Source organism: Malaya genurostris, chromosome 3 (assembly GCF_030247185.1).
Source record: "Malaya genurostris strain Urasoe2022 chromosome 3, Malgen_1.1, whole genome shotgun sequence".
In the NCBI taxonomy this organism is placed as follows: Eukaryota; Metazoa; Arthropoda; class Insecta; order Diptera; family Culicidae; genus Malaya; species Malaya genurostris.
In genome coordinates, this window is record NC_080572.1 from 189732647 (window position 1) to 189757387 (window position 24741).

Consider the following 24741-nt stretch of genomic DNA (forward strand, 5'->3'; position numbering starts at 1 on the left):
CGGTGATGATGAAGTACTGAGTTGATTATTGCCAGCCCTGATGATGGGAACTCAGCAGTGCAACCAATTTATCACCATTGGTGCCAGTTTCACGGAGGACCGTAGATGTGCGCCAAAAAAAATCGTGACTGTCATGTCTGGAAATTCGTTTGTGCTTATACTAAAAGCACCGCCTGGTAAAAAATAGGTGCGTAAATGCTCCTAAAATGTATGTATAAAGTTACCTGCGCATTTAACACAACCACAGTAGCTAATGGAAAAAAGTGCACCCGTTTCTCACTAGACGTGCTGTCAGAGTCGCCGTGCAGTGAAAAATCTAGGTTTACTAGGTTAAATGCACAGGTAACTTTATACTTTATTTATATTTATTTACTTATTTATTTTAGGAGCATTTACGCAATCATTTTACACCAGACGGCGCTTTTGGTGTCACGGATTGCTCAACTACATTACTATTACACTGGGGAATCTAGATGTATTTTATTTATGACAGTTGCTAATGGAAAAAAGTACACCCGTTTCTAGGTTTACTCGATTTACGATATTAATCAGTTCTTAAATGAATAATGTAGAGTTGGAATCAGTTATTGGAAGAGTTGTCATCATATCACAGATTTAGCTCTGCAATAAAGAATGAAGAATAACGAATACCAATTATAAGAGCAGTTTGGTTATAAATTGAAAGACTAATTTGGCCATCTTAAACAGCTTGCATAAATGTGTCTCTCTGAAGAAAAAAAATTGAAAATACTCATGATTTATAACCATAGATAGTTAGAGTCTGTTTTACTAGCGAACAAAAAAATGTAAACCCACTGCAGTGTCGGTTTTGCACGATACGCTTTGTGCGATGATTCGTTCAATTCATGCGATTGAAAATTTTGCGCACCTTTTTTGTCACTGAATTTCTCCTTAATGCTCGTTTATAAAGGGTGATTTTTTAAGAGCTTGAGAACTTTTTTAAACAATAAAACGCATAAAATTTGCAAAATCTCATCGGTTCTTTATTTTAAACGTTAGATTGGTACATGACATTTACTTTTTGAAGATAATTTCATTTAAATGTTGACCGCGGCTGCGTCTTAGGTGGTCCATTCGGAAAATCCGCTTTTTTATCGACAAATTTTGTTCAGCGATGAGGCTCATTTCTGGTTGAATGGCTACGTAAATAAGCAAAATTGCCGCATTTGGAGTGAAGAGCAACCAGAAGCCGTTCAAGAACTGCCCATGCATCCCGAAAAATGCACTGTTTGGTGTGGTTTGTACGCTGGTGGAATCATTGGACCGTATTTTTTCAAAGATGCTGTTGGACGCAACGTTACAGTGAATGGCGATCGCTATCGTTCGATGCTAACAAACTTTTTGTTGCCAAAAATGGAAGAACTGAACTTGGTTGACATGTGGTTTCAACAAGATGGCGCTACATGCCACACAGCTCGCGATTCTATGGCCATTTTGAGGGAAAACTTCGGAGAACAATTCATCTCAAGAAATGGACCGGTAAGTTGGCCACCAAGATCATGCGATTTGACGCCTTTAGACTATTTTTTGTGGGGCTACGTCAAGTCTAAAGTCTACAGAAATAAGCCAGTAACTATTCCAGCTTTGGAAGACAACATTTCCGAAGAAATTCGGGCTATTCCGGCCGAAATGCTCGAAAAAGTTACCCAAAATTGGACTTTCCGAATGAACCACCTAAGACGTAGCCGCGGTCAACATTTAAATGAAATTATCTTCAAAAAGTAAATGTCATGTACCAATCTAACGTTTAAAATAAAGAACCGATGAGATTTTGCAAATTTTATGCGTTTTATTGTTTAAAAAAGTTCTCAAGCTCTTAAAAAATCACCCTTTACCAAACATTTTAGACAACTTCAATTCTGAGTTGTTTGAGATTTTCTGATACTACTGAAAATTGTATCATAAATTGCTAACCATATTTCCGATGATATAGAAAAAACATTATGTTGCTGCATTGAATACAACCAGAGATTTTCACAATTAAGTTCTACCCAACCCATACACAACCTGACAGAAATGAGCCTGTTTCATATGTGTTCCACTGAATTCAGGACGGCGCTAATGTACCTGAACAATACGGGTGCAATGAATCACAAAACAGAAAGATTACGAGAGAAACCAGTCCTTCATTACGTTATTTACGGTCACTGTGTATGCGTCCAGCAATATACTTAAAAGGACCGTAATTTTCATATCGTGACTCAAGTAAGAACTCCTGGATGAAATCAAAATATTGTGAATTTTTCTAACAGCACTGCATAGCAATAAACTCATCAATAACACACGTTATGAATCTCCAAACATGCGTATTTTGCAATCTTTCTATCTTTTAATTCTCTCTGCCCAACGTCTTCTCTTTGGTCTAAAAAGATAACTATTAATAGTAATTGACAGAGTTAGAAATTAAGTGTTTTTTGAAATGTAGTATGTGACTAAAGAGTACCTAACGTATTTAGTCGTATCAATGAAAACACAAGGAATTAGTAGCCATTTGTAGGGGTATTCATTATCAGTGGATGATCTTCAAACGACTAGGATAAAGATAAGGGAACCGTAGATTTAATCTTGATTTGCAAATTAATAGTATTGTTCTTCAAGATTCAGTAGAATACCTTACTTCACGTTCATTGTTCGTTGAAATGTGATGAACTACTTTTAAACTTTATATTGACGAAAAGAGAAAAATTATACTTATACTAAACCATAGTAACATATCATCATAATTATTTTATAAATGTCAAGAATTTCTAGAAAAAGTTATTTGCGGTTTAACCGCAGATTGTCGAAAAACAGATACATTATTTTAAAATGTTATTCTATTTACGACGCCATTGTGGAACCAGAGAACCAAAACTTTTACTTATATTCTCGATGTATGGGAGCTGTCAAGTTGTTCACGGGTTGGTTTTACCCATTCTTGTACAGGGTAAACTTTGGAAAGGCGCTCCATAATAAAGTAAGTCGTATTCACAGCAAAACATTTCCCACTTCCGGTTCGAAAAGATTGCCCCTAATTTAGGTTAAGATGAATCATAAAATATTGTCCCGTTCACCATAGAAATAGAGTTTCATTTAACTGAGATATCGCATGCCAAAAACACCGTTAAGGTACTAAACGCCAAAACTTTATAATAACAACCAATTCCAACCAGTAATTATTTGAACATATATGAACGACATCGGTGAAAGGGAAATATGGAAAATCACTACACATTCATAAAATACTATTGATGTTACAGTGCTTTTAAGTATTATCATTCCTTTTATTCTAACAAAGATTACAGAAAATGAAACTAAATCTAAATTTCAGTAATTCAATAGAACCAAATACGGTTTAGGTGCTGTTAGCATAATTGGACCATCACATTCTAATATAGTCGGACTTCCGTTTGTCATAGGAAATTTCAAACGACAACGTTTCACATTGATCGCTACGAAACTACAGTGTTATAAATAAGATCATAAGCGTTTTAATAGTTTAGAAATATCAAAAGATAGAACGTATCAAATGATCATGAATTTCGCGTTGTTCCTATTTTATTAGTTTGGAATAAATATGATTCTTTGGTTATGACAGATTTCAATCATTTACCATATCAACTGACAGGTCGACTAAAATATTCAACTAGTTGTCTTGAACACAATCATCTAAATCTAACGCTTGGAACCGAATCGTTCCTTTCGTGAGCTGAAAGTCAGCCAATAATGAAAATTCCGAACGCAGTGAATGAAATGGTGGGTGTCTTGTGCCTAACTGGTCTTTAACGTATCTCCCTAACTAGTAATAACCGATAGACGATAGTATACAAAGTAGTCAATACTCGTGCGTAAATAACATCGACATTAAGTATCAGCGCGTGGAGGGTGTATATTTGAACGTTTCAGACAGCCTAATCGAACACTGGCAACGCTGCCATCAAGTTTTAGTTTATAGAGATTTGGTGCCTTAAATTAGTAGATCATCTTACGACTGATGGGAATACATTACGAACGAATGGGACAGTGGAACATGTCTTCTATGTCTAGCGTTTGGCGAAATTCCGTCGGAACTTCTGATACAGCAGTTCCATAGTTCGGAACTCCGGCTCGTAAATGTCTGGCAGTTCTTGATCCAGGGCGTGACAGTACACCATCGACACCGATCGTGTTCCATTCAGTTTGAACTCGAACTCGGACAATTGCCTCACGAAAGCAACGTTCGGTCGGATTTGAGGCCTCCGGGCCTTCACATGGTTGTACGCATCCTTCAAGCTCATCCGGTGGTACTTGATTAGGTAAGCCAAACACAGAGAGGCCGACCGACTTACTCCGGCCACACAATGAACCAAAGTGACTCCGTTGTTCTGGGATTCCTAAAATGTACAATCGGTTAGAGCAACGATCATCAGATTTATGCGACCCAGTGAATTCCAACCTGCTCGATTCGGTCTGCAACTTGGTGGAAGTATCGATCCAGTTCCGCTTCTCGGTTGTCTTTTACCGGTACCCTCAGATATCCGGTCGTTTCATCACAGGGCAATGGAGTGTTGGGAAGTTCCGATTCAGTCGTGGCGTTGATCACCAAGCTCACGCCAAGCTGGTTCATCATCGATACGCTGGCAGCACTGCCACCGCATAGATAGAGATTTTTCAGCAGCTTGGATACTCCGCTGATGGATAATCTGTGGACAGGAGAAAAAAGTAGAACGTTAAATTAATGTCTAATGGATTGTTTTCGAAACGGTAGAATTTCCTCCCAAATCGAGCAGAAGCAGTTTTTTTCAACGCTGATGATGAACGACGATGATTGAGATTGTTTCAACATTTTTCACGCCTGCATCACTGTCGTGAGACGAAAAATCCTCGCTGCACGCGCATGTAAATTCGCCATGCGTGTGCTAAAAATGTGTCAATTTGATTGATCACTTGCCAAAACGACCCTGCATTAGTAGTCCGTCTATTACTGAAACCGATCCGATCACTTTTGTTTTTCCGAGGAGTAGCGAAATGGTGGGCGAGTGTAGTAAAAATATCTCACAAGCTGCAGTGCGTCTCCACAGTGACACAGCGATCGGCGCCATCAACGTTGTTCGCTTTGTCAAAACAAAGCAACGCCATTTCTCTCCGCAATTGAACGCATTATAGATAGGTGGTAAATGGCAGCGCCTAGTGCGGGTACAAAGGAGTACGACATTTAGAGGGGCTTTCACGGTCCTTACCACACACAGAGACTCTGGGATCGGCTGGTGCTGACGATTGCAGTTTGGAACTCAACAATGATGAGTCATATTTAGGCCACTTTTCGGTACATGGCAAATGCTACTATGTGAACGGTTATTGGTCGTGGCGTTTTGATGATTGACAGCTGTCAGGTCAAAAGCTGGAAACTAGATGTATTTTTTTTTGCTTCGTTTTGAAAGGTCTATTAAAAATGATTTCTGAAGGCAAAGAAACCAAACGATGGAATTCTATTTCAATGAAATATTTCTAAGACGAGCGAAGAAGATGAAAACAAAAATATCCTTGGACGTTTACTTCATGATAAATATTACATTCGAAGCAAAGTACAAACAGATCTGTTCTAGCGTTAAATTGTTTGAATTGTTGAAGCGAAAAGCTTATGTTGTTGGGTAAAAAAGTAGAAAGCTAGCTAGTTGAATCTGTCGGCCTGGAGCATATTTATGCGTTCGCGTTTAACGACGCGATAAACGCACGAGATAGTCAAAAATACTCGGTTGCTGTAACTCTAGATTAACTACTCTTTTATAGTGTGATAATGTATTTTTTTTGAATGTCGGGGCATTTTTTTTTGAAATACCATTAGTAACAAACTGTGAATACTAATTAAAAATGAAATTATCGTACGTCTACTCGTTATTTTCTGTGATGGAAATGGTTCGTTAGTAGTAAACACAAGGACGAAAACAAAATGAGTGCGAATAGCAATGGAATGCGGTTTTGACAACTCTGTTTTCAACTGTAAACGGGTTTTGGTTTCGTGAACAGATAACCATAGCTCGTGTTCTTATTATGAACGTGCATGTTAACCATGGAATAGCGCAAATATTTTTGAGCGAATCTTTTTGTTTCGCTAGAGATTAAACTATTGCTGAAGGTACGACATTATGTATAGTACAACAATCATAATGAACATTTTATGAAATGATATTACTTGTTGAATCCAAAATAGGTATGCCGCCTAAACGGGTCCATCCAGACAGTGTCGGGCCTAAGAAAAGCTACCGAAGCTGTAGGACTTACAAAAAATTTGCCGGGCCGCTGTACGACCGACGACTTTTTAAGATTCTTATGATTTAATTCGCTATGACGTTAAGTTACCATAACTTTCAATCAATACCAAACGAAAGGCAGATTAGGAATCGCTAGATGATAAGATGAGATTGCGAAAAAAAGATTTTTTTCAGAGACAGGACTCGAATTCCCAACCCTTCTCCAGTTACTGGAACTGTTTTACTATTTCAATTATCTTTGGATATGATTTAACATATAAAATAAAAGACACAAAAAATAATTCAATAGAACAGAGCGTCGTGGATTTAAACTGTTAATGGTGGATGTATTTTAAATTTTACTCTGGTGTCCTGATATTGCATCAGCAAGCATCCACAAACAACACCCAATAATTGATATATTTTCGATTCTATCGTTCGCCCAATGAAGATATATGACATAATAAAATCAATTTCTTTCTATGAGATTTCCTGTTCATATGTTACAATCACACGATAATTATTAATCCCTTTAATTTCACCTATTAAGCCTTTTAATTCCACCTAAAACTGTTCATCAAGCTCCTTCACTAAAAGAACATTCGCACGGATCAACATTGATATTTAAACAACATTTTGAAACCCGGGTTGGTGGTTCAAGGCACAAGCCGCTGAATTTACCAGCCAGCTGTCGTATGGTCGATTCCCGGTCTGGAAGGATTCCAAGTATCAATAGGATCGTAGTACTAGCCATGTAATGATTCTGTACGCCAAGAGCCGGCTGCGAAGTCTGTTGAAACAGAAAGGCCAAATTCTACAAAAGGAATGTAATGCCAGGAACAGGCCTCGGAAAAATAAAAGCTACAAACTCGTTTGGATTGTTAAGTTTTGATGTGGAACACATTTTTGTTTTATATATAAGGGAGCAAATTAGAAATTCAACGGTAAATACACGTAGATATGTGGTCAGGTTTGATGAACACTTACAGCTCAGTCAGTTCTGTATTGAATACTAATATTATCTCACCTTTTGATTGAAAATATTTCTAAGTTTCGATTTGAAAGTATCAAGTCACGTATTTTCTATTATACCTGATTGAAATTTTGATAAATAGCGAACAGTGTCCTATTTTATCTGCTAAAAATCTGAGACACTGTGCTTTTTTACTGGATTTTCCTATCGGAGACGATGGATTTGAAGGAATAAGCGATTTATCATCTGGAATGCATGGCGCTGATTGGTCAGTCGATGCAAAAACAAAACTGTGGAAATTATTTAAAATTATTTCTATAGCTTTAGAGCAAATTCAGCAGCTGCACGATTCATATGGGTGGTCTATAATATAACTGAAACTGAAACAAACGTATCCCCAGCAAGCCGTTTCAGTTTTATATATTCGAACAGTTCTACTGTCAAATGCAAAACTGGTATACCCTACCGTTCTATTTTTTTTTTATATTTGAAACACAGATAAAACGCTGCTGGGGCTGACAGTTTATTTTGTTATAATTTCTAGATTGAAATTTTAAAACTGACACTAATTCTGCATCTAGAACTAGAACACTCCTGAACATGCCCTAAGTTTCACATGAAATATGTCACAGGAAGGTTGCTGTTAGACAGCAGTATCACTTAAAACGCTATAAAACGATTTGAAACTTTAACTGGTTTGCTTTGATACTAAGTGTCATGCAAGCTTGAATGAAATGCTATGTTTTGTCGTTTTTTGTCTGAGAAATCTGTAACAACTACTGGGCAATTTTTAAGAGCAATTTCAGCAGTTGGAAGTTTTATGTGGACCATATAGCTCTACTAACAGTTCGGCTGAAAAGTTCGTATCGTTTAATAGAAACACACATTTTTTTGCCAAAATTCGTTTTTATTATTCAACATAATTGCCATCAGGGGCGATACAGCGATTATAGCGATCTTCCAACTTTTCGATACCATTTTTGTAGTACGATTTGTCCTTTGCCTCAAAAAAGACCTCAGTTTCAGCGATTACCTCTTCATTGCTTCTAAATTTTTTACCAGCGAGCATTCTCTTGAGGTCTGAGAACAGGAAAAAGTCACTGGGGGCCAAATCGGGAGAATACGGTGGATGAGGGAGCAATTCGAAGCCCAATTCGAATTGTTTTTGATCGATTGTGAGCTCACGCGGCACCCATTTTGCACAAAGCTTTCTCATATCGGAATATTCGTGAATAATATGTCCAACACGTTCCTTTGATATCTTTAGGATGTCAGCTACTCGATCAACTTCACTTTACGGTCATTGAAAATCATTTTGTGGATTTTTTTCACGTTTTCATCGGTAACAGCCTCTTTTGGACGTCCACTGCGTTCATCGTCTTCGGTGCTCATATGACCAGTACGAAATTTTGCAAACCACTTACGAATTGTTGCATCGCCCGGTGCAGAGTCTGGATAACACTCATCAAGCCATTTTTTGGTATCGGCGGCACTTTTTTTCATCAAAAAGTAGTGTTTCATCAACACACGAAATTCGTTTTTTTCACAATAACAAAAGTAGCTTCACTCGAAATGCAATATCTCACAAACTAATAATCAGACAGCTGTCAAATTTATACACGTATCTTTTGAAGGTTGGTACTAACTGAAAATGGTATGGATTTAATTCTAGTGGCGCCCTCTCATAGAAACGATACGAACTTTTCAGCCGATCTGTTATAACTTAAACTGAAACGAACGTATCCCCAGCCAGCCGTTCTAGTTTTATTTATTCGAACAGTTCTACTGTCAAATTTAAAACTGGTATATACTCCCGTTTTATTTTTTTTTTGTTATTTTTGAAACACGAGTAACATACGATTCAGACGATCCGGCTTTTTTCTGTCACAGTCAACCTCCGTCACCGTCACCGTCAAGATTAATTACACGCATTCTCGTGGAGCCATTCACACGTAACGTCACCGTCACGGAACGTCTTGGCGGATGGAGCGTGTGAACATTCCGATAAAGAAAGTATTAAACTAATTTTGACGGAAGCTGACGTTCCGGTGACGGTGACGGAAAAAGCCGGATCGTCTGAATCGTACATAAAACCCTGCTGGGGCTGCCAGTTTTTCTTGTTATAATTTTCAGATTCAAATTTTAAAACTGACATAAATTATGCATTTAGAACTGGAACACTCCTGAACATGCCCTAAGTGCTTAAGGGCATGTTCAGGAGTGTTCCAGTTCCAGATGCATAATTTATGTCAGCTTTAAAATTTAAATCTAGGAATTATAGCAAGAAAAACTGACAGTCCCAACAGTGTTTTACTCGTGTTTCAAAAATACAAAACATGAAACGGCAGCGTATACCAGTATTAAATTTGACGGCTTGCTGGAGATACGTTTGTTCCAGTTTCAGTTCTATAATAGATCTCCCATATAACACTTCCAGATACTGAATTTGCTCTAAGAATTATTTCAAATTTAAATAAGATGAACTCGATTACTAAATCGTGATAAGTGGAAAATTATCAATTTCATTAGTAATCACGAACGATGGTCAAACACAGGTACAAATCCCATAAAACTGTCTGATAAATTCTTCTAATTTGCAGAGCTTGTTAGTTTGTGGGCATAAAAGAATAATTCGGCACTACTGGTCTCCTGTTCCGGAAGCACCGAAAGTGGTGCAGAAAAACTTAAAAAATAGAACTCACTTCGATTTCTCTGCGATGCTTGAACCGATTTTCACATATCTTGATTTGAATTAAAGCTCATGTTATTTTTAAAGCCACTGTGAAATTTCATCCGGATCCGACTTCCGGTTCCGCAGTTACAAGGCGATGAGTTTCAAAGTTTTCAAATCGCCATATAGAACGACAATACGGACTACACCGAAAGAAGAAGAAAACACGAAACAAACTATGCGTGCTTTGTTATATTTCGCACATGCTATGAAGAAAACGAAACGGTTACGGATGTCTGCTGCTAGTGTGTAATATTGGTAAAATACGGTGCTGCGATTGATTGATCTGAATCTATTTTCGGAAGAATTGGAAATGGTGATTAAGAACTGCAAAAAGCTCTCACTCACTTTCCTTCAAGATGGCCAAATCGATTTTCACAAACTTATAGATTCAAAGAAAAAGTCTTACAGTTTCATACGGAATTCCTAAATTTGTTGAGGATACTACTTCCGGTTCCGGAACCACAGGGTAAACAGGATTTGTAGAGTTTGTTAGATTAAGTCCGAACAAACTTTTCTATTTCTATTTAATGAACTGTTTTTGTTTTTTCGAATTCCACAGTATAATTTTTGATGTTATGAGTAATATGAGAAAGGCATCATTACATAGCTAGGTGTAAAAAACGGTTTTTTTTTCGTGATATGTCAATATTTTGCACTAATAATCAAGATACATAATCTTTTCTTTGGGATACAGTCGCTATTTCACAGGTTTCTCATTTCCATTATTTTATTCTCACTAACTTTTAAAATTCTTACTCATCGATAGTTAAAGAGATGGACGACTTGAGGCAATAGAAGAAATAATAATTCCGCAAAAAATATCATGGTTCTCATTAAAAAATTGACGTCCTACGTCAAATCTATAGTTGATACATAATGCACAATAAATACTCAACTTGTTAGAAATAAAACTTATGCACACCGAATTGTACAAATATTCGAACTCATTCTCATTTAACTGCGCATTCAATCTGCTACGTAAATCGACACATGTAAACTTCTAAGAAAAATTCTAAGAAAGAAAAATTATTGCACTGATGATGCGCAGAGAGTAAAATAAAAACAACAGCTCTTTGACATCAATAAACTCAAGTGCTTTTAATGAATACATCTTAGCACTTAAATTATCCGAACAAATAATTTCCTCGGTAGCAAACAAAAATAAAAGAACGGATCATGGTAAAAAAAAGAATACCTCGATAATTTACGGACTTGTTTGACGTTCCCTGGCTCGTGAATGTATCCATTTAGTCGGTGTAATTTGAAATATTTCCTACTGGGCTATTTGTGTAAATGGGAGTGAAAAATTCTGGTGCCGATTGCAGGTACGAAATGGATTTTGCTAATTATACCTTTAGAGTGTTGCTGTGATTAAGCCAAAAATATTTTGCCAACACCTAAAACATCATTTGGAAGAAAAATGGCATGCTATGCTCAGAATCGCGCACACTATTTCACGGTTGCAATGATGCAATTCGAACAGGTATTTGCGCATTTCTAGTGACACCGGATGTCACGGTTGCATAATGAATAAATTAGCTCTTGATTGATTACGGTCTGCACAGATCAAAGACTTTTTCCGTATGCACTGGCACTGAGGCAGTACAGGCGATGAATATAGTGTAGAAACCGGAAAGTTCGTGATGCACCTTGGCGAATCGACCTAATTTTATTAGCGTGTTTAGTTGGCTTCAAAACTGGTGTACCATTTCGAACCTGCGAATTTGATTCCCGGCGATTACACGCTCGAATCTGAAAGGTTGTTTAACTTGTCGAGGAAAATCAAATCGTTTCCACGTGTTTCGAAGTTCTTACAGGAAGAAAAGGTTTATAGTCAATTTAATATTAGACTTTTCAAACGAGAAATGGAGAGATGGCTCTAGCGTTAGTAGTATCGGTATCAAGGTAAGTGAAATCAAATCGATTATTCATTGGATAGAGTGAACATGGAGAAGAGCATAGCTGTACTGCTAGGTGGATTCCAACCCGTTTCAAACGGACAGCCTCGCGTACGCTGTCATGTGGCAACCTCGCAGTGCATTCCCGCGTTCTGAATCGTTTGCATTTTGCCGGTCCGCAAAGGAATTTTGTTATTCAACATTTGGCCCCGGTGAATTTTGACGGGTTCCATACTGCTTCCAACTCTTCTGGTTTCAAAGTAAGGAAAGTACTCCACGTTCCGTTACGTTACGTGGGATCAATTATACGCGGAATGTGAGACGGTTTCGGGATGTTGGACCTCCCCCAAGCAGAACGGTTTAGCTTGACTAATTAGTGAATGATTTTGGTCATTTGGTCACATTCCGTTGAAGTGGTTTTGTTAGAAAGCATACGGAAAGTAATAATTGTGAGAATTAAAACGAAATAGTTTCAATTCTATCGTATTGCACCAGCTGTCAACATCTCACACTAAGCCCTGCACATTGACGTAGAAATCAATTGGGCACGATTTAATTTAAGGAATTCATTGCTAAATACCAATGTTTACATTTTCTAAACGTCACGTTGAAAATAATGATATTAGTCATCACCGGCATGCAACGACGTCATCGCCGTCTTGTGTTTTTTTTTCTACATTGCACGAAACAATTGAACTCATCCCGCGTCAATATTTCAGACGCACACAGACATGCGCCACGTTTAATGCTGAACCTCGTCAGTGACGCCCAGTGGTGGCAGATGTGAATTTTTGTCGGTTGATTTGATTGCGGTATGTCACTTACTGCGGGCAGTTGAAGTTTACGCGTTTCTGTCCGTCGAGGAAAAACGAAAATTGAAATTATTTTTATGTACAGCGTTACGAAGATATATAACCTTCTAGCGACAATTTGGTACTTGTTTGACATACTACTAGAAAACATTCTTATCAGTGCGAGTTTATTCGCATGGTTTCCTAATTATGTGCAGAATAACACATCCATTATAACACCACAGTTAAGTTCGATTGAGTGATGAAATGTTAATGTCGTTTCGTTTGAGAAAACTGAACCTGACCCAGGGCAGTTTCATCAAACAAACAATTTTCACGAAACTGTGTTTGTTTCGCACTTAGCAACGGGTGTTTGAGCAAACCTGATATAAGAACCAGGTTCGAAACTAACTCGATTCAACAACGTTAAAACTAGGTTCAAAACTACCTTCAAACAAACGGTTTGACAGCAGTTAGGGTGGAAACTGGGTTAGGTTTGGCATCAAGCGAAAACCACATAAAAAATAGTTTTATCTTGCTTAATGGCAAACAAAGTACATATTAAGTAATGTAATATTTTGCATTAATCTTTTCCGTAACCGCATAAATAGAAGAACTTTTGAAGATAAAATTTAAGTTGTTCCCCCCATGAAAAAGGCACTATTCAATTAGAAATACTAAGCATTAATATATTTAATCCAATGAGCAATCAAAATCAGAGAAAAGAACACCTTAAAAAAAACTTCTGTAGAAACTCACTCATATTAATGCAATGAGGTGGTGCAGAACTCATGGTTTGCTAGTGTTGGTAATCAAAAATTTGTTAACATTAAACGTGATTCGATATGACGACATACAATCGAACTTACTTTGTTTAATTGGAAATCCGATCAAGCGGAATGACGAAAACGAGCACGTGTTTCTTGTTATTCTCATTTTTACCTATTTTTTAGGGAAAATCACTCATTGTCGAGCTCTTCTATAAGCTACCAAAATCTAGGTCGTTATCTACTCAAACTTTGAATTGATCGTTAAAAATGGGTAGCGTGCATAACACTTTGGGTAAACTAACATTTACCTAAATTTTTAGGTAATCACTCGTTACCTAAAATTGGGGAGATGCGCTCTAGTTGATTTTGGGTAGGTTTTGACCCAAAATTAGGAAGCGGCTGGTAAGAGTGTAAGTTTACGTAAGTTAAATTTTTGTTCACCAACTCTAAAGTGATAAATCTACCACATTTTTCATATCTATAACTGCTTTAATCCACCTAGCGGTGTAATAAATCCATCCGCATTACCATTTTATTGGAAAGTGCCAAGTTCCTATTTCAAGTTTTTGGTCGCTATTTCCGGTATTTCTAAAGCCGTCTTACCTTACTATGGGGAGCCTTTTTTAAAATATATTGTATGAGTGAGTTTTCCCGATTTGGCGGTTCAATGCATAGAGCGCTGGTCTTACAAACCAGTTGTCGTATGTTCGAGCCCCGACCTGGAAGGATTCGTAGTGTAAGTATAATCGTAGGATTAGCCATGCAATCTTTCTGTACACTCTGAATCGGCTGCGAAGTCTGTTGAAATAGAAGGTCAAATTCCACTACAGGAACGTAATACTAAGGTTTTTTTTATGAGTGAGTGATAAGTTTTTGATCGCGAATAGCTCATGTTTCGTTTAACGCATCAACATAATTTTTTCTCCACGTCGTCGTAGATATAATCGGCAATTTGATAAAAAAAATTCAGTAGTATAAGATAACTACCGATAACTCGAAATTATTTTTTTTCTAAAATGTTGATAAATGAGGAGAGTAAAAATATCGTTGTTTCATTAATTTAAGAATACATGTCTAAACTTCAGTTCCTCGCGCAGAAACCAAGGCCAGATTCGAGTTCCAGGATTTTGGTACTGAAATTGTATTTCAGAACTTGACTCTAAGCCTGGATTTTGAAAGCGAGATCTGGAGTTGGAACTGAAATTGAGGTTCAGAATTCTCAGTTCTAAAATGCATTCCAGGAATAAGTTTCAGAATGCAGGACAAGAATTTGGTTTTTAAACGCAGTTCCACAATTTTAGAACTAGTTTCAAGAGCTAGATTTTTGAACTAAACTCCGGATCTGGAATCTAGAACTGAATTTCAGAGCTCAGTGCTAGAATTCAAGTTCAGAATTTAGAGTCAAGCCTGAATCCTGGTCTCGAATTCAGTTCCAAAATGCAGTTCCAAAATACAGGTTCGGTGATCAGCTCAACAATTCAGATTCAGAAATCAGCTCCAGAATATAGCATCAAAATTGAGTTTCTCAATTCCATGTTCAGAATTCAGGTTCTTTAACATCATGCAAACTGAACCATTATCATTTTAATGGTATTCAGGTCAACCGGTCATTTCTCATAACATTACCCATCCGCCTTTTTGCATCGCAACTTGTAATTACGGGACGAAATTTTCACACTTTTCATATTATAATTCCGGAACCGGAAGGATCCGAATGAAATTTAATAATAGTCTATGAGATTCCATAACATTTTAGTTGATCTCAAAGTTGTGGAATTGTTTTCAGCTATCTTTGAGGTATTTCTGGTCTTAGAAATTTTGAACTAATATAGCCTAAATGAGTTCGTTTGGCCAACTAAAAAGATTTACAAATTGAAGCATGTTTGGGTCCAACTTCGAATATATTTTGCAACAGCGCTTTTTATTCCTTTTTGAAAATTTGGACGCTCATCTACCTGTAATTCCCAAAAAAGGGGTCGGATGCCATAAGACCTTTCATGTGAATCTAAAATCGTGAGTATCGCTGAGAAATCGAAGAACCGGAAACCAGTAGTACCAAAGTAATTTCATGTTGATAGAAAAACTAACAAGATCGGCTAAATAGGGAAATGTACCACGCAGTACAAAGGAATCGCACCTTTCAACAACTTCACTTTTGAAAAAGCGCCCTTGAAAATGATTTGTTTTTACTCCGCTCTGTAACAAAAACATGCTAATAAGAAAGTAAATAATAATTTTATAATTAAATTTCTCGTATAATTATTTTCAATTCCGTCATGCTGGCACCGTTATTACAAACAAATTCACGGTCAAAGCTAATAGTTCGTGTATCAAACTCTAGTCGAAGAGCACAATAGTTATAACAACCAGTCGGTTGTTATAAAAACGATTACATTGGACCAGAGCCAGCGTGACCGTTGCCAATTAGTTGGATAAAGTACAAAATTGGGTCTTAGGTTGCATTTTAGTCGAAATGAAAATGAGCATCTAAAATGTGCGGAGTTTTCGAAAAAATACAGCAAATAGACAACCTAGAAATCGAGGAAGAGCTTCAACCAAAACTGTTGAAAGTATTCAAATGAAAATCTCTTTTGAATCACGGTTGCGTACGATTTTACACGCTACAACATTGTATGCAAAATTCGAACGCAAGAAATAGTTGTGTCGCGCTTTTAAAGCAACGTTGCCGTGGAATTCCGATTATTCATTATTAATACATGCTTTTCTTTTTGGTCATCATATTGAAGCCGGACTCAAATTCCTGGTGCACATGTACTGCCCTTACTCGCATATCAGTCCCATATCGATTTTCGCCAATATAGAGTTAGCTTGAGGAATCCAATCTATCCTCAATATACTCTCAGAAATTGCAGTAAAAGTTGAGGGTTTGTTCAGTGAAATATGGAAAAAAATATCAACTCATGTCTGTCCCATACGCAAAGTACCCGCATATCAGTCCCATTCAGTGCAAATTTCAATTATTTTATTTGTTGCAATATTGAAATAGCAAAGGTGTATTACCGATATTTCATGTAATAATACTATGATTTAGCATTAGGTAGCACAATAAATAAAAAAGACTCGGAAATAAAATTTAGATTATCTTTTTCTCGATATGCCGATTTTCCATATGGGACTGATATGCAAGTATGGGGAGTACAGATCATTAAAAAATGACCTGCTCTATAGGCTTTTGAATTTGAAATTGAAATCTAACAAAAGTGTGTGTGAATATCATATTTTCGCTCGTTCATTTTAACTTGGATAAACCCAAAATTTGGATTCGAAACAATGAATTTTTGTCAACACAGTCTTGTCTTGTCTAATAAGGTATGATTAAGTGTTATTGTTTACCCTCACTTGGAACTGGTCTTGCCCGTCTATTCTCTGTTGTGAATATGCCGTTCGACAGCCACATATTTGACGAAAGCGCAAGGATGGCGTTGAAAAGAATTGAATTTGAGATCAGTTACCTTCTGGATGCTTTCGAATAATATCAAATTGTTATCAAATATTATTGAAAACATATAAATAAAATTTATGGGACACTTGTCACTTTTAATGGTTAAGCAAAACTTGCAGCTTAACACTAGAAAGCCCGGAATATAGTATAAACATATATTGCCCAAGAGCAGTCAAAATGACTGGAAGAGAGACAGTAAAAAAAACTGCTATACACTGAAAATTATTTCTACCTATTTTTTGAGGAGATATCACTTATTGTCGAGCTCTTCTATAAGCTACCCAAAATTAGGTCGTTATCTACTCAAACTTTGATTTGATCGGTAAAAATGAGTAGCGTGCTTTGTTATGGCATAACAATTGTACTAAACTTACATTTACCTAAATTTTGAGGTCATCACTCGTTACCCAAAATTGGGGAGATGCATTTTAGTTGATTTTGGGTAGGTTTTGACTCAAAATTAGGTAGCGGCTGGTAAGAGTGTAGAATAAATGTCGGAATAACTAATACGTAAAGAAATTTTCTATAATTTTTATATTATTTACAGTCATATAACAAGTTATGTTCTACAAATAGCCACAAAATTTTAAGCAATACTATTGTTTACATATTGTTTTTCTAATTGGAATCGAAAAGCGGTCAAAATAACTTCCTTGGGTAATCTAGTGTTTAAAGAGTTTATGTAAATTGTAATAATTTGTTCTGAGTTCAGATTTGATGGTTTGGCACTATTTTAACAACATGGAACCGAGGTCTACGATATATTGTCCTGGTGGACGATTTAAGAAGCTATTTGAATTGTGTTTGCCTTGAGTTTCCAAGAACAGTTTCTTGAATTATTTTTGTTCTGAAATTATTTCCTGCTAACATTAATCATCTTTCTAGACAAAGGGAATATGTTGTCCTTATCTTTTCAATCATAACAGAATCATACTTACAGGTGACCTAAATGTTCGCTTTTGACAGCAGTGTGGGACTTTTCAGTCAGTGGATAGAAGTAATTATACACATATTTCCTACCGAAATAAATCATCTGTGGACGGTGACCTTCCCTTCAATCAACGACGTAAATACCGGTTGATTGACGGTTTGTGGCACGGTCACGTTTCTTGGTTATTTTTCTATATTCGTCGGAGTCAGTGTTGCCAGTTTCATGATTTTTTTTCTATCGATCAATAGACCTCGGCACTGCATCGCTTGCCTTTTCTTCTGGCGGATTTAGGTTTTCAAAAGACATACCGTACCGTTAAATTAGTATCAGTTCCAATTGATTGTCTAACATAAGTCAGAAATTCGGAAGTAATGTAACATTTTCTGTGATATTCAATCTAATTGTGGTCGTTCACCGGATCAATCATTGAAATATCTACCGATTTTCAAGTGCTGTTCATTTCACAGAAAATACTTTCAAGTTGTCTCTTAGCTACCAGCATTTCCAAATATGAACAACCATTGTCGTATCTAAATAAATATGCATCCATTCTCGTCTACATTCGTCCAAAAACTGAAACAGTCAATCTTCACACACCCTTCAATCCAACGAGTGAAAGTGCAAGTACGACACGTATATCGCTCACGTTCAGCATAGGGTTGTTCAGTCATGTACACTAAAAATACTGAAAAACATATACAGTTTTAATTAGATACCTTTGAAGTGGGCTTGTGTAATAGTTTCATATATTCCTTCACCCATATTGTTGAACTAGCAAAGCAAAGCCTTCGTGTTACGTTCACTTTGTCGTATCTGACTTTCTGTTTCGATAGACTTCGCAGTCAATTCATAGCGTACAGGATCACTGGATGAGTGGTGCTACACTCCAGAATTCCTTCCAGGTCGGGGTTCGAACATACGACAACTGGTTTGAAGACCAGTGCCCTGAGCATTGAACCGAAAATTTGTTTCTTTTCTTTTCAAATTGTTTCTAATTTTTAATGCTAACGAAAAGTTTGGTTTGTGGGAAACAACGCTAAACTCTGAACTATCTCAGATAAATAAACTGTTCTAGTCTGAATCAATCTCACCTAATCCCACAAAATCTCTTGTAAATCTGTCTAACCTTGCCAATTCCGTTCATTCACACCTAAGCTTATTTTAAACCCGGTCAATCTCTTCTAAACTTTTCTGTACCCACTAAATCTTGTTCAAATTCAGTTCACACCCCGACAATTGACCTATTGCTACGCAACATTCACAAATTTTATTGAATTTTTCGATACCGTAAAAATTTAAGTAAGTTTCAAAAAATAATAGGATTTTTATTGTTTTTGAAGAAGTAAACTGAATTTACTAAGATTATGTTTTTATTTTTTTTCAAAGTTAAAATACTACTATTTCAGCAGAAAAAATAAAAAACCGCGCAGGTTTTTGGAGTTTTTATTGATTATGCAATCACTATGATAGTTCGCAATCAAAATGATGCCTGATTGCTATACACAATTCAAACCGATTTGTTCGCTCATACGCTCTATATGAGTTTGTAGGAACAAGCGTCGAATTTTGTGTGAGTGTCTGAGGTTTGAAAATAAAAAAAATGATAAAGTGTCTCTATAATTTTCGAAATAACGGTAAATGTCGCTTGCGATGTGAGGCCACTCAGTAGGCTAAACAAAAACGTTTAAAACTGTAATTTTATGTATTCAAAATAGAAAGAAATGCATTATTGGTATCAAAGAAGAAGAAACGTTTGGGTTATATAAAACGTCAATTTTAAAATTTATCGCGACTGCAAAACTCAAAAATGATACTTCGCTCGAAATAGAAGTCCCTCGAGTGTTAACGTGAAATATGGGACAGTGATAGTTTTTTCGAGACTTGTGTTATCTATTCTGTAATCACCTTCAATGAAAAAGCTATTTCGCGAATTGTGAAAAATATTCTGATGCGAACCCTGCCTTCTGGATAAGTAGTTTCTTGTAATGTTTTATTTTCTAAAATTCATTCATCAATTTCTTCGATTTTTTTTATTATATATGAATAAAATTCTTGGCAATCTTTATTGCAATCTTCTAGTTATTATTATTCACCTTAATCTGCTCGTCTTAAATCTCGAATACTTGGGAAGCTAGAGTAATAATTGAACATTTAAAAGGAAGAAATCTGAATAATTTACTTGTATATTAATTTGATGCTTCTAAATTTATGAATTTCATAGTATAACTAATTTTTTTCTCTCTTTGCTGCCACCAACCACTAGATCTATTGCAAATTTGCCAATTTTTTTAATTTGATGTCATCCTATCTTGTGGGGTTGAAATTATCTCAGTTCTTATGGATTTTTTTTGCCGTTATAAGAGTTGAAATTTTACATAGTTATTAGAAAAGATTAATTAATGGGGACGGGTACAGCGTGATGGGTAAGTCGATGCCATTCACGCAACCCAACTGGGTTCGATTCCCAATCCCGCACATAGGGTCAGGAATTTTTTCTGACCCGAAGAGGCGATTAACCTTAAGGTTAAAACCTCTATAATCTAAACAGAAAAAAAAGATTTACTTATGTTATATAATTTTTAAGAATTTATTAAAAGTGTTCAGTGGAGGCATCTATAAAAATAGGACGAAATAAATTCATCAAACCTAACAATTAGAAAAACATGGAAAAAATGATTGTTATAAGATTCATCGCATTTTTCTTTTATAACCTTGCTTGTCTACTTCATGGAAAAATGTGCATAGAATAAGAAAATTTTTATTCAGGGGCTCTAGTACCGCATGGTACCGATTTGTGCTAAGTACAAGTGACTATTTTCAATTTTTACTTTTTGTTTTTGACTCATCAGTGCTTTGGCAGTTTATGATGAACTGCTGACGCATCCCAACAGTTCAACATAAACCGTCAAGCAGATGAATAGGTAATATAAAAGCAAAGACATGGCACTTCGACGCAAAAAGTTTACATGAAAATAACATTGATTTGACGTCTCCTTTACGTTTTATGTTAAACCGTTAGATGGCGGTCAACATGAACTACACAGAAAGAAACTATGAATTCTACAGGTGACATAATTTTTCAAACGATACAATTCATAACTACTTAACTTCATTCAGTAAAAACCATTCAAGCGAAGAGGTTGTGTTTCGATTGTACTGGCTCGTGAGTTAACGGCTGCTACCGAGACAATTCTAAGCTTCAGGTAGTTAAACTGCCCATAGCAAACGCAATATTCGGGGCGTTTCCCGACTGGAAAGCTAGCAACGAAGGCCATCCCGTTCATACGCACAGAGGTGTAGAGACACAGAGGTGCGAGAGCATAGAAGTGACGAGTCACAGAGGTGCCATCGCATAAAGGTGCGAAGACGAAGGGGTGCAAAGGCACAGAGGTGCTAAAGCAACCCAGTGCTGATCTACCAGGTACCAGAATTTGTACGCTGCGTAGGATCAAAAGAGACGGCATATATCGCGAGGTGCTACACTGCAAGCATCGCATTTGATCGCCACCAAGAGCAAAAGCACTGTACCTGGGGTCAGGTACAGCAAGTGCAGTGGTGTTCACAACGACGGCAGAGCAACTGAGATAGCAGTAAACGACAGAAGACTGCCAATTGGAAACAGCAAAAGACTGCCAATTGGAAATCGTTGGAAGAGCTTCACGTCGTTCTTCACGATAAAGGAACAGAGACATCAGCTACAAGGTAGATTTAATTTAATTTATTTTTTATTTCTTATATCTGAAATTTTACTAAACATAAGTTTTTATTTTGGTATTATTAATTTACAAAAAAAAAATAATGTAATGGATGATCTCATGGAAGATCATCCGAATCCGATTCCGGATACTAGTAAAAGTTTAAATACTCCGAGGGCTAAACATTATCCACAGGGTACCACTGGGCCATGGATAGTCTATCTTCGAAAAAAAGAAAAGATTTTAAACTTGATGCAAATTACAAAGGATTTGACATCACATTTCTCTGAAGTTAAAGAAATCTGTAAGGTTAATAGAGATAAAATTCGAGTTGTAGTTAACGACTTGAAACAGGCAAACGATATTGTAACCTGTAAATTATTTGCTATTGAATATCGAGTTTACATTCCATCGAAGGAGGTAGAAATTGACGGTGTTGTGACTGAAGCAAGTCTGACAGCAGATGATTTACTTAAAAATGGAGTTGGCCGTTTTAAAAACTCCATGCTTGAGGGAGTTAAGATACTCGAGTGCAAACAATTGTACTCAGCATCTATTGTCGATGGAAAAAAGTCTTATCGTCCCTCAGATTCGTTTCGCGTAACATTTGCCGGATCTGCATTGCCTAGCCATGTCTATATCGATAAAATTCGTCTTCCTGTTCGGCTTTTCGTACCGCATGTTATGAATTGCACGAACTGTAAAAAATTCGGACATACAGCTACTTACTGTAGTAATAAGTCCAAATGTATCAAATGTCAAGGGCCTCATAAGGATAATCTTTGCGATAAAGATGTTGAAAAATGTGTTTATTGTGGGGAAAGCCCTCATGATGATCTTTCAGTGTGCGCTGCATTTAAGCTGCGTAAAGACAAAATGAAGCTTTCTTTAAAAGCACGGTCTAAGCGCACATATGCAGAAATGCTCAAAACGGTCATACATGTCTCCCCTTTGGAAACCGAAAACGGTTTTTCAAATCTTGCGGAGCCAGAGGAATCTGACTCTGACGGAAATAGTGAAGATACCTCGTTTGTCACTCCTCAAGGGTCTGTTAAGAGGAGATTAACAAACCACAAAATACCAAAAAAGACACCTAAAATTATACCTTCAAAAAAAGATCCCCGTGTTAAAGCTAAAAAGCCAAATTTAAAACCAAAAACTGTGCCTCCTGGTTTGTCAAATTCACAAACCAATCCAGGAACTAGCTCAAGAAAAGACAATAATCCAGTGGGCTCCATTTCACATTCACCAACAGGATTACTGAAATTTTCGGAAATTGTAGAATGGATTTTCGCTGCATTCAATATTTCTGAACCTCTAAAGACCATCATAACAGCATTCCTTCCAATAGCTAGAACTTTTTTGAAACAGTTATCAGCTCAATGGCCAGCTCTTTCAGGTTTTGTATCATTTGATGGATAATTTATCATCCGCCGCAAATGATTCAATCACTGTCCTGCAGTGGAATTGTCGAAGCATCATGCCAAAACTTGATTCATTTAAAGTTTTGTTGCATAGTCAAAAATGTGATGTATTTGCTTTGTGCGAAACATGGCTTACATCAAACATAGCCTTAAATTTTAATGACTTTAACATTATACGTCTCGACAGAGACTCCCCGTATGGTGGAGTGCTTTTAGGAATTAAGAAATGTTATTCCTTTTATAGATTAAACATTCCTTCGACTTCTAGTATAGAAGTTGTTGCTTGTCAAATAAACATTAAAGGAAAGGACATTTGCATTGCTTCGGTATATATTCCTCCAAGAGCTCAAGTTGGACAACGACAGCTTAATGAAATTGTCGAAGCCCTTCCTGCTCCACGTTTGATTTTAGGAGATTTCAATTCGCACGGAATGATGTGGGGTTCCGTTTACAATGATAGCAGATCATCTCTAATATATAATATTTGCGACAATTTTAGCATGACGGTACTAAATATGGGTAGCATGACACGGATCCCAAGACCTCCTGCACATCCAAGTGCATTAGATTTATCTCTTTGTTCGACTTCAATTCGACTAGATTGCACCTGGAAAGTATTTCCTGATTTACATGGTAGCGATCATTTACCAATCATCATCTCAATTAGCAGTAACAAAGGCATTGCTAATTCAGTTAATATTCCATATGATTTGACAAAAAATATTGACTGGATTAAATACCAAAGTAATATTTCAAGTGTCTTAACTTCAATGGAAGAGCTTCCCCCACTTGAAGAATATGACTTCCTCGTTTGTTCGATTCTGGAGGCCGCAGAACAAGCCCAAACCAAACGATTTCTTGGTCCATCGTCTAACAGAAGACCTCCAAATCCTTGGTGGGACAAAGAGTGCTCAGATGCTAAACACGCGAAACAAAATGCTTTCAAGACGTTTTTAAAACGAGGAGGAGGAACTCCTCAGAATTTTGAAAAATTCTTGGTTTTAGAAACCAAGTACAAGAACATACTTCGGGTTAAGAAATGCAGCTATTGGAGACATTTTGTGGAAGGTTTGTCAAGAGAAACCTCAATGAGCACTCTTTGGAATACGGCCAGACGAATGAGGAATCGTAACGTAGGAAATGAGAGTGAGGAGTACTCGAATCGATGGATATTTGATTTTGCGAGGAAAGTTTGTCCAGATTCCGTTCCTACGCATAGCATTGTTAGGGAGTCTTCTTCAAATGATGATTCCATTGATAGCCCCTTTTCAATGATGGAATTTTCCATAGCACTCATGTCTTGTAACAATAACGCTCCTGGATTGGACAGAATTAAATTCAACTTGGTGAAGAATCTGCCCGACCTCGCAAAAAGACGTTTGTTGGAATTGTTCAACAAGTTTCTTGAGCAAAATATTGTTCCACCTGACTGGAGACAAGTGAAAGTTATCGCCATTCAAAAGCCGGGGAAACCAGCTTCCAATCACAACTCATATAGACCCATTGCGATGTTGTCCTGCATCAGAAAATTGTTCGAAAAAATTATTCTACGACGTCTCGACACTTGGGTCGAGACGAACGGTTTGTTGTCAGATACTCAGTTTGGCTTCCGTAGAAATAAAGGGACGAATGATTGCCTTGCATTACTTTCGTCTGACATCCAAATTGCCTTCGCTCAAAAGCAACAAATGGCATCTGTATTTTTAGACATTAAAGGAGCATTTGATTCAGTTTCCATTGATGTTCTTTCAGACAAGCTCCACCAACATGGACTCCCAGCGGTTATAAATAATTATTTGCACAACCTTTTGTCAGAGAAACGCATGCATTTT

At 36.8% G+C, this 24741-nt stretch overlaps 1 protein-coding gene across 1 annotated transcript in view; it reads right to left on the reverse strand.

Annotated features, from left to right (window-relative positions):
• Positions 1-3254: 3254 nt before the first annotated feature.
• Positions 3255-24741, reverse strand: part of LOC131435541 (dual specificity protein phosphatase 18) — a 31490-nt gene continuing 10003 nt past the window's right edge. The window contains exons 2-3 of the mRNA XM_058603548.1: positions 4436-4682; positions 3255-4373 (exon numbers count right to left, since the gene is read on the reverse strand). Coding sequence (XP_058459531.1) covers positions 4044-4373; positions 4436-4682 — 577 coding nt within the window. The 3' untranslated portion in view covers positions 3255-4043. The remainder of the gene's footprint in view (positions 4374-4435; positions 4683-24741) is intronic.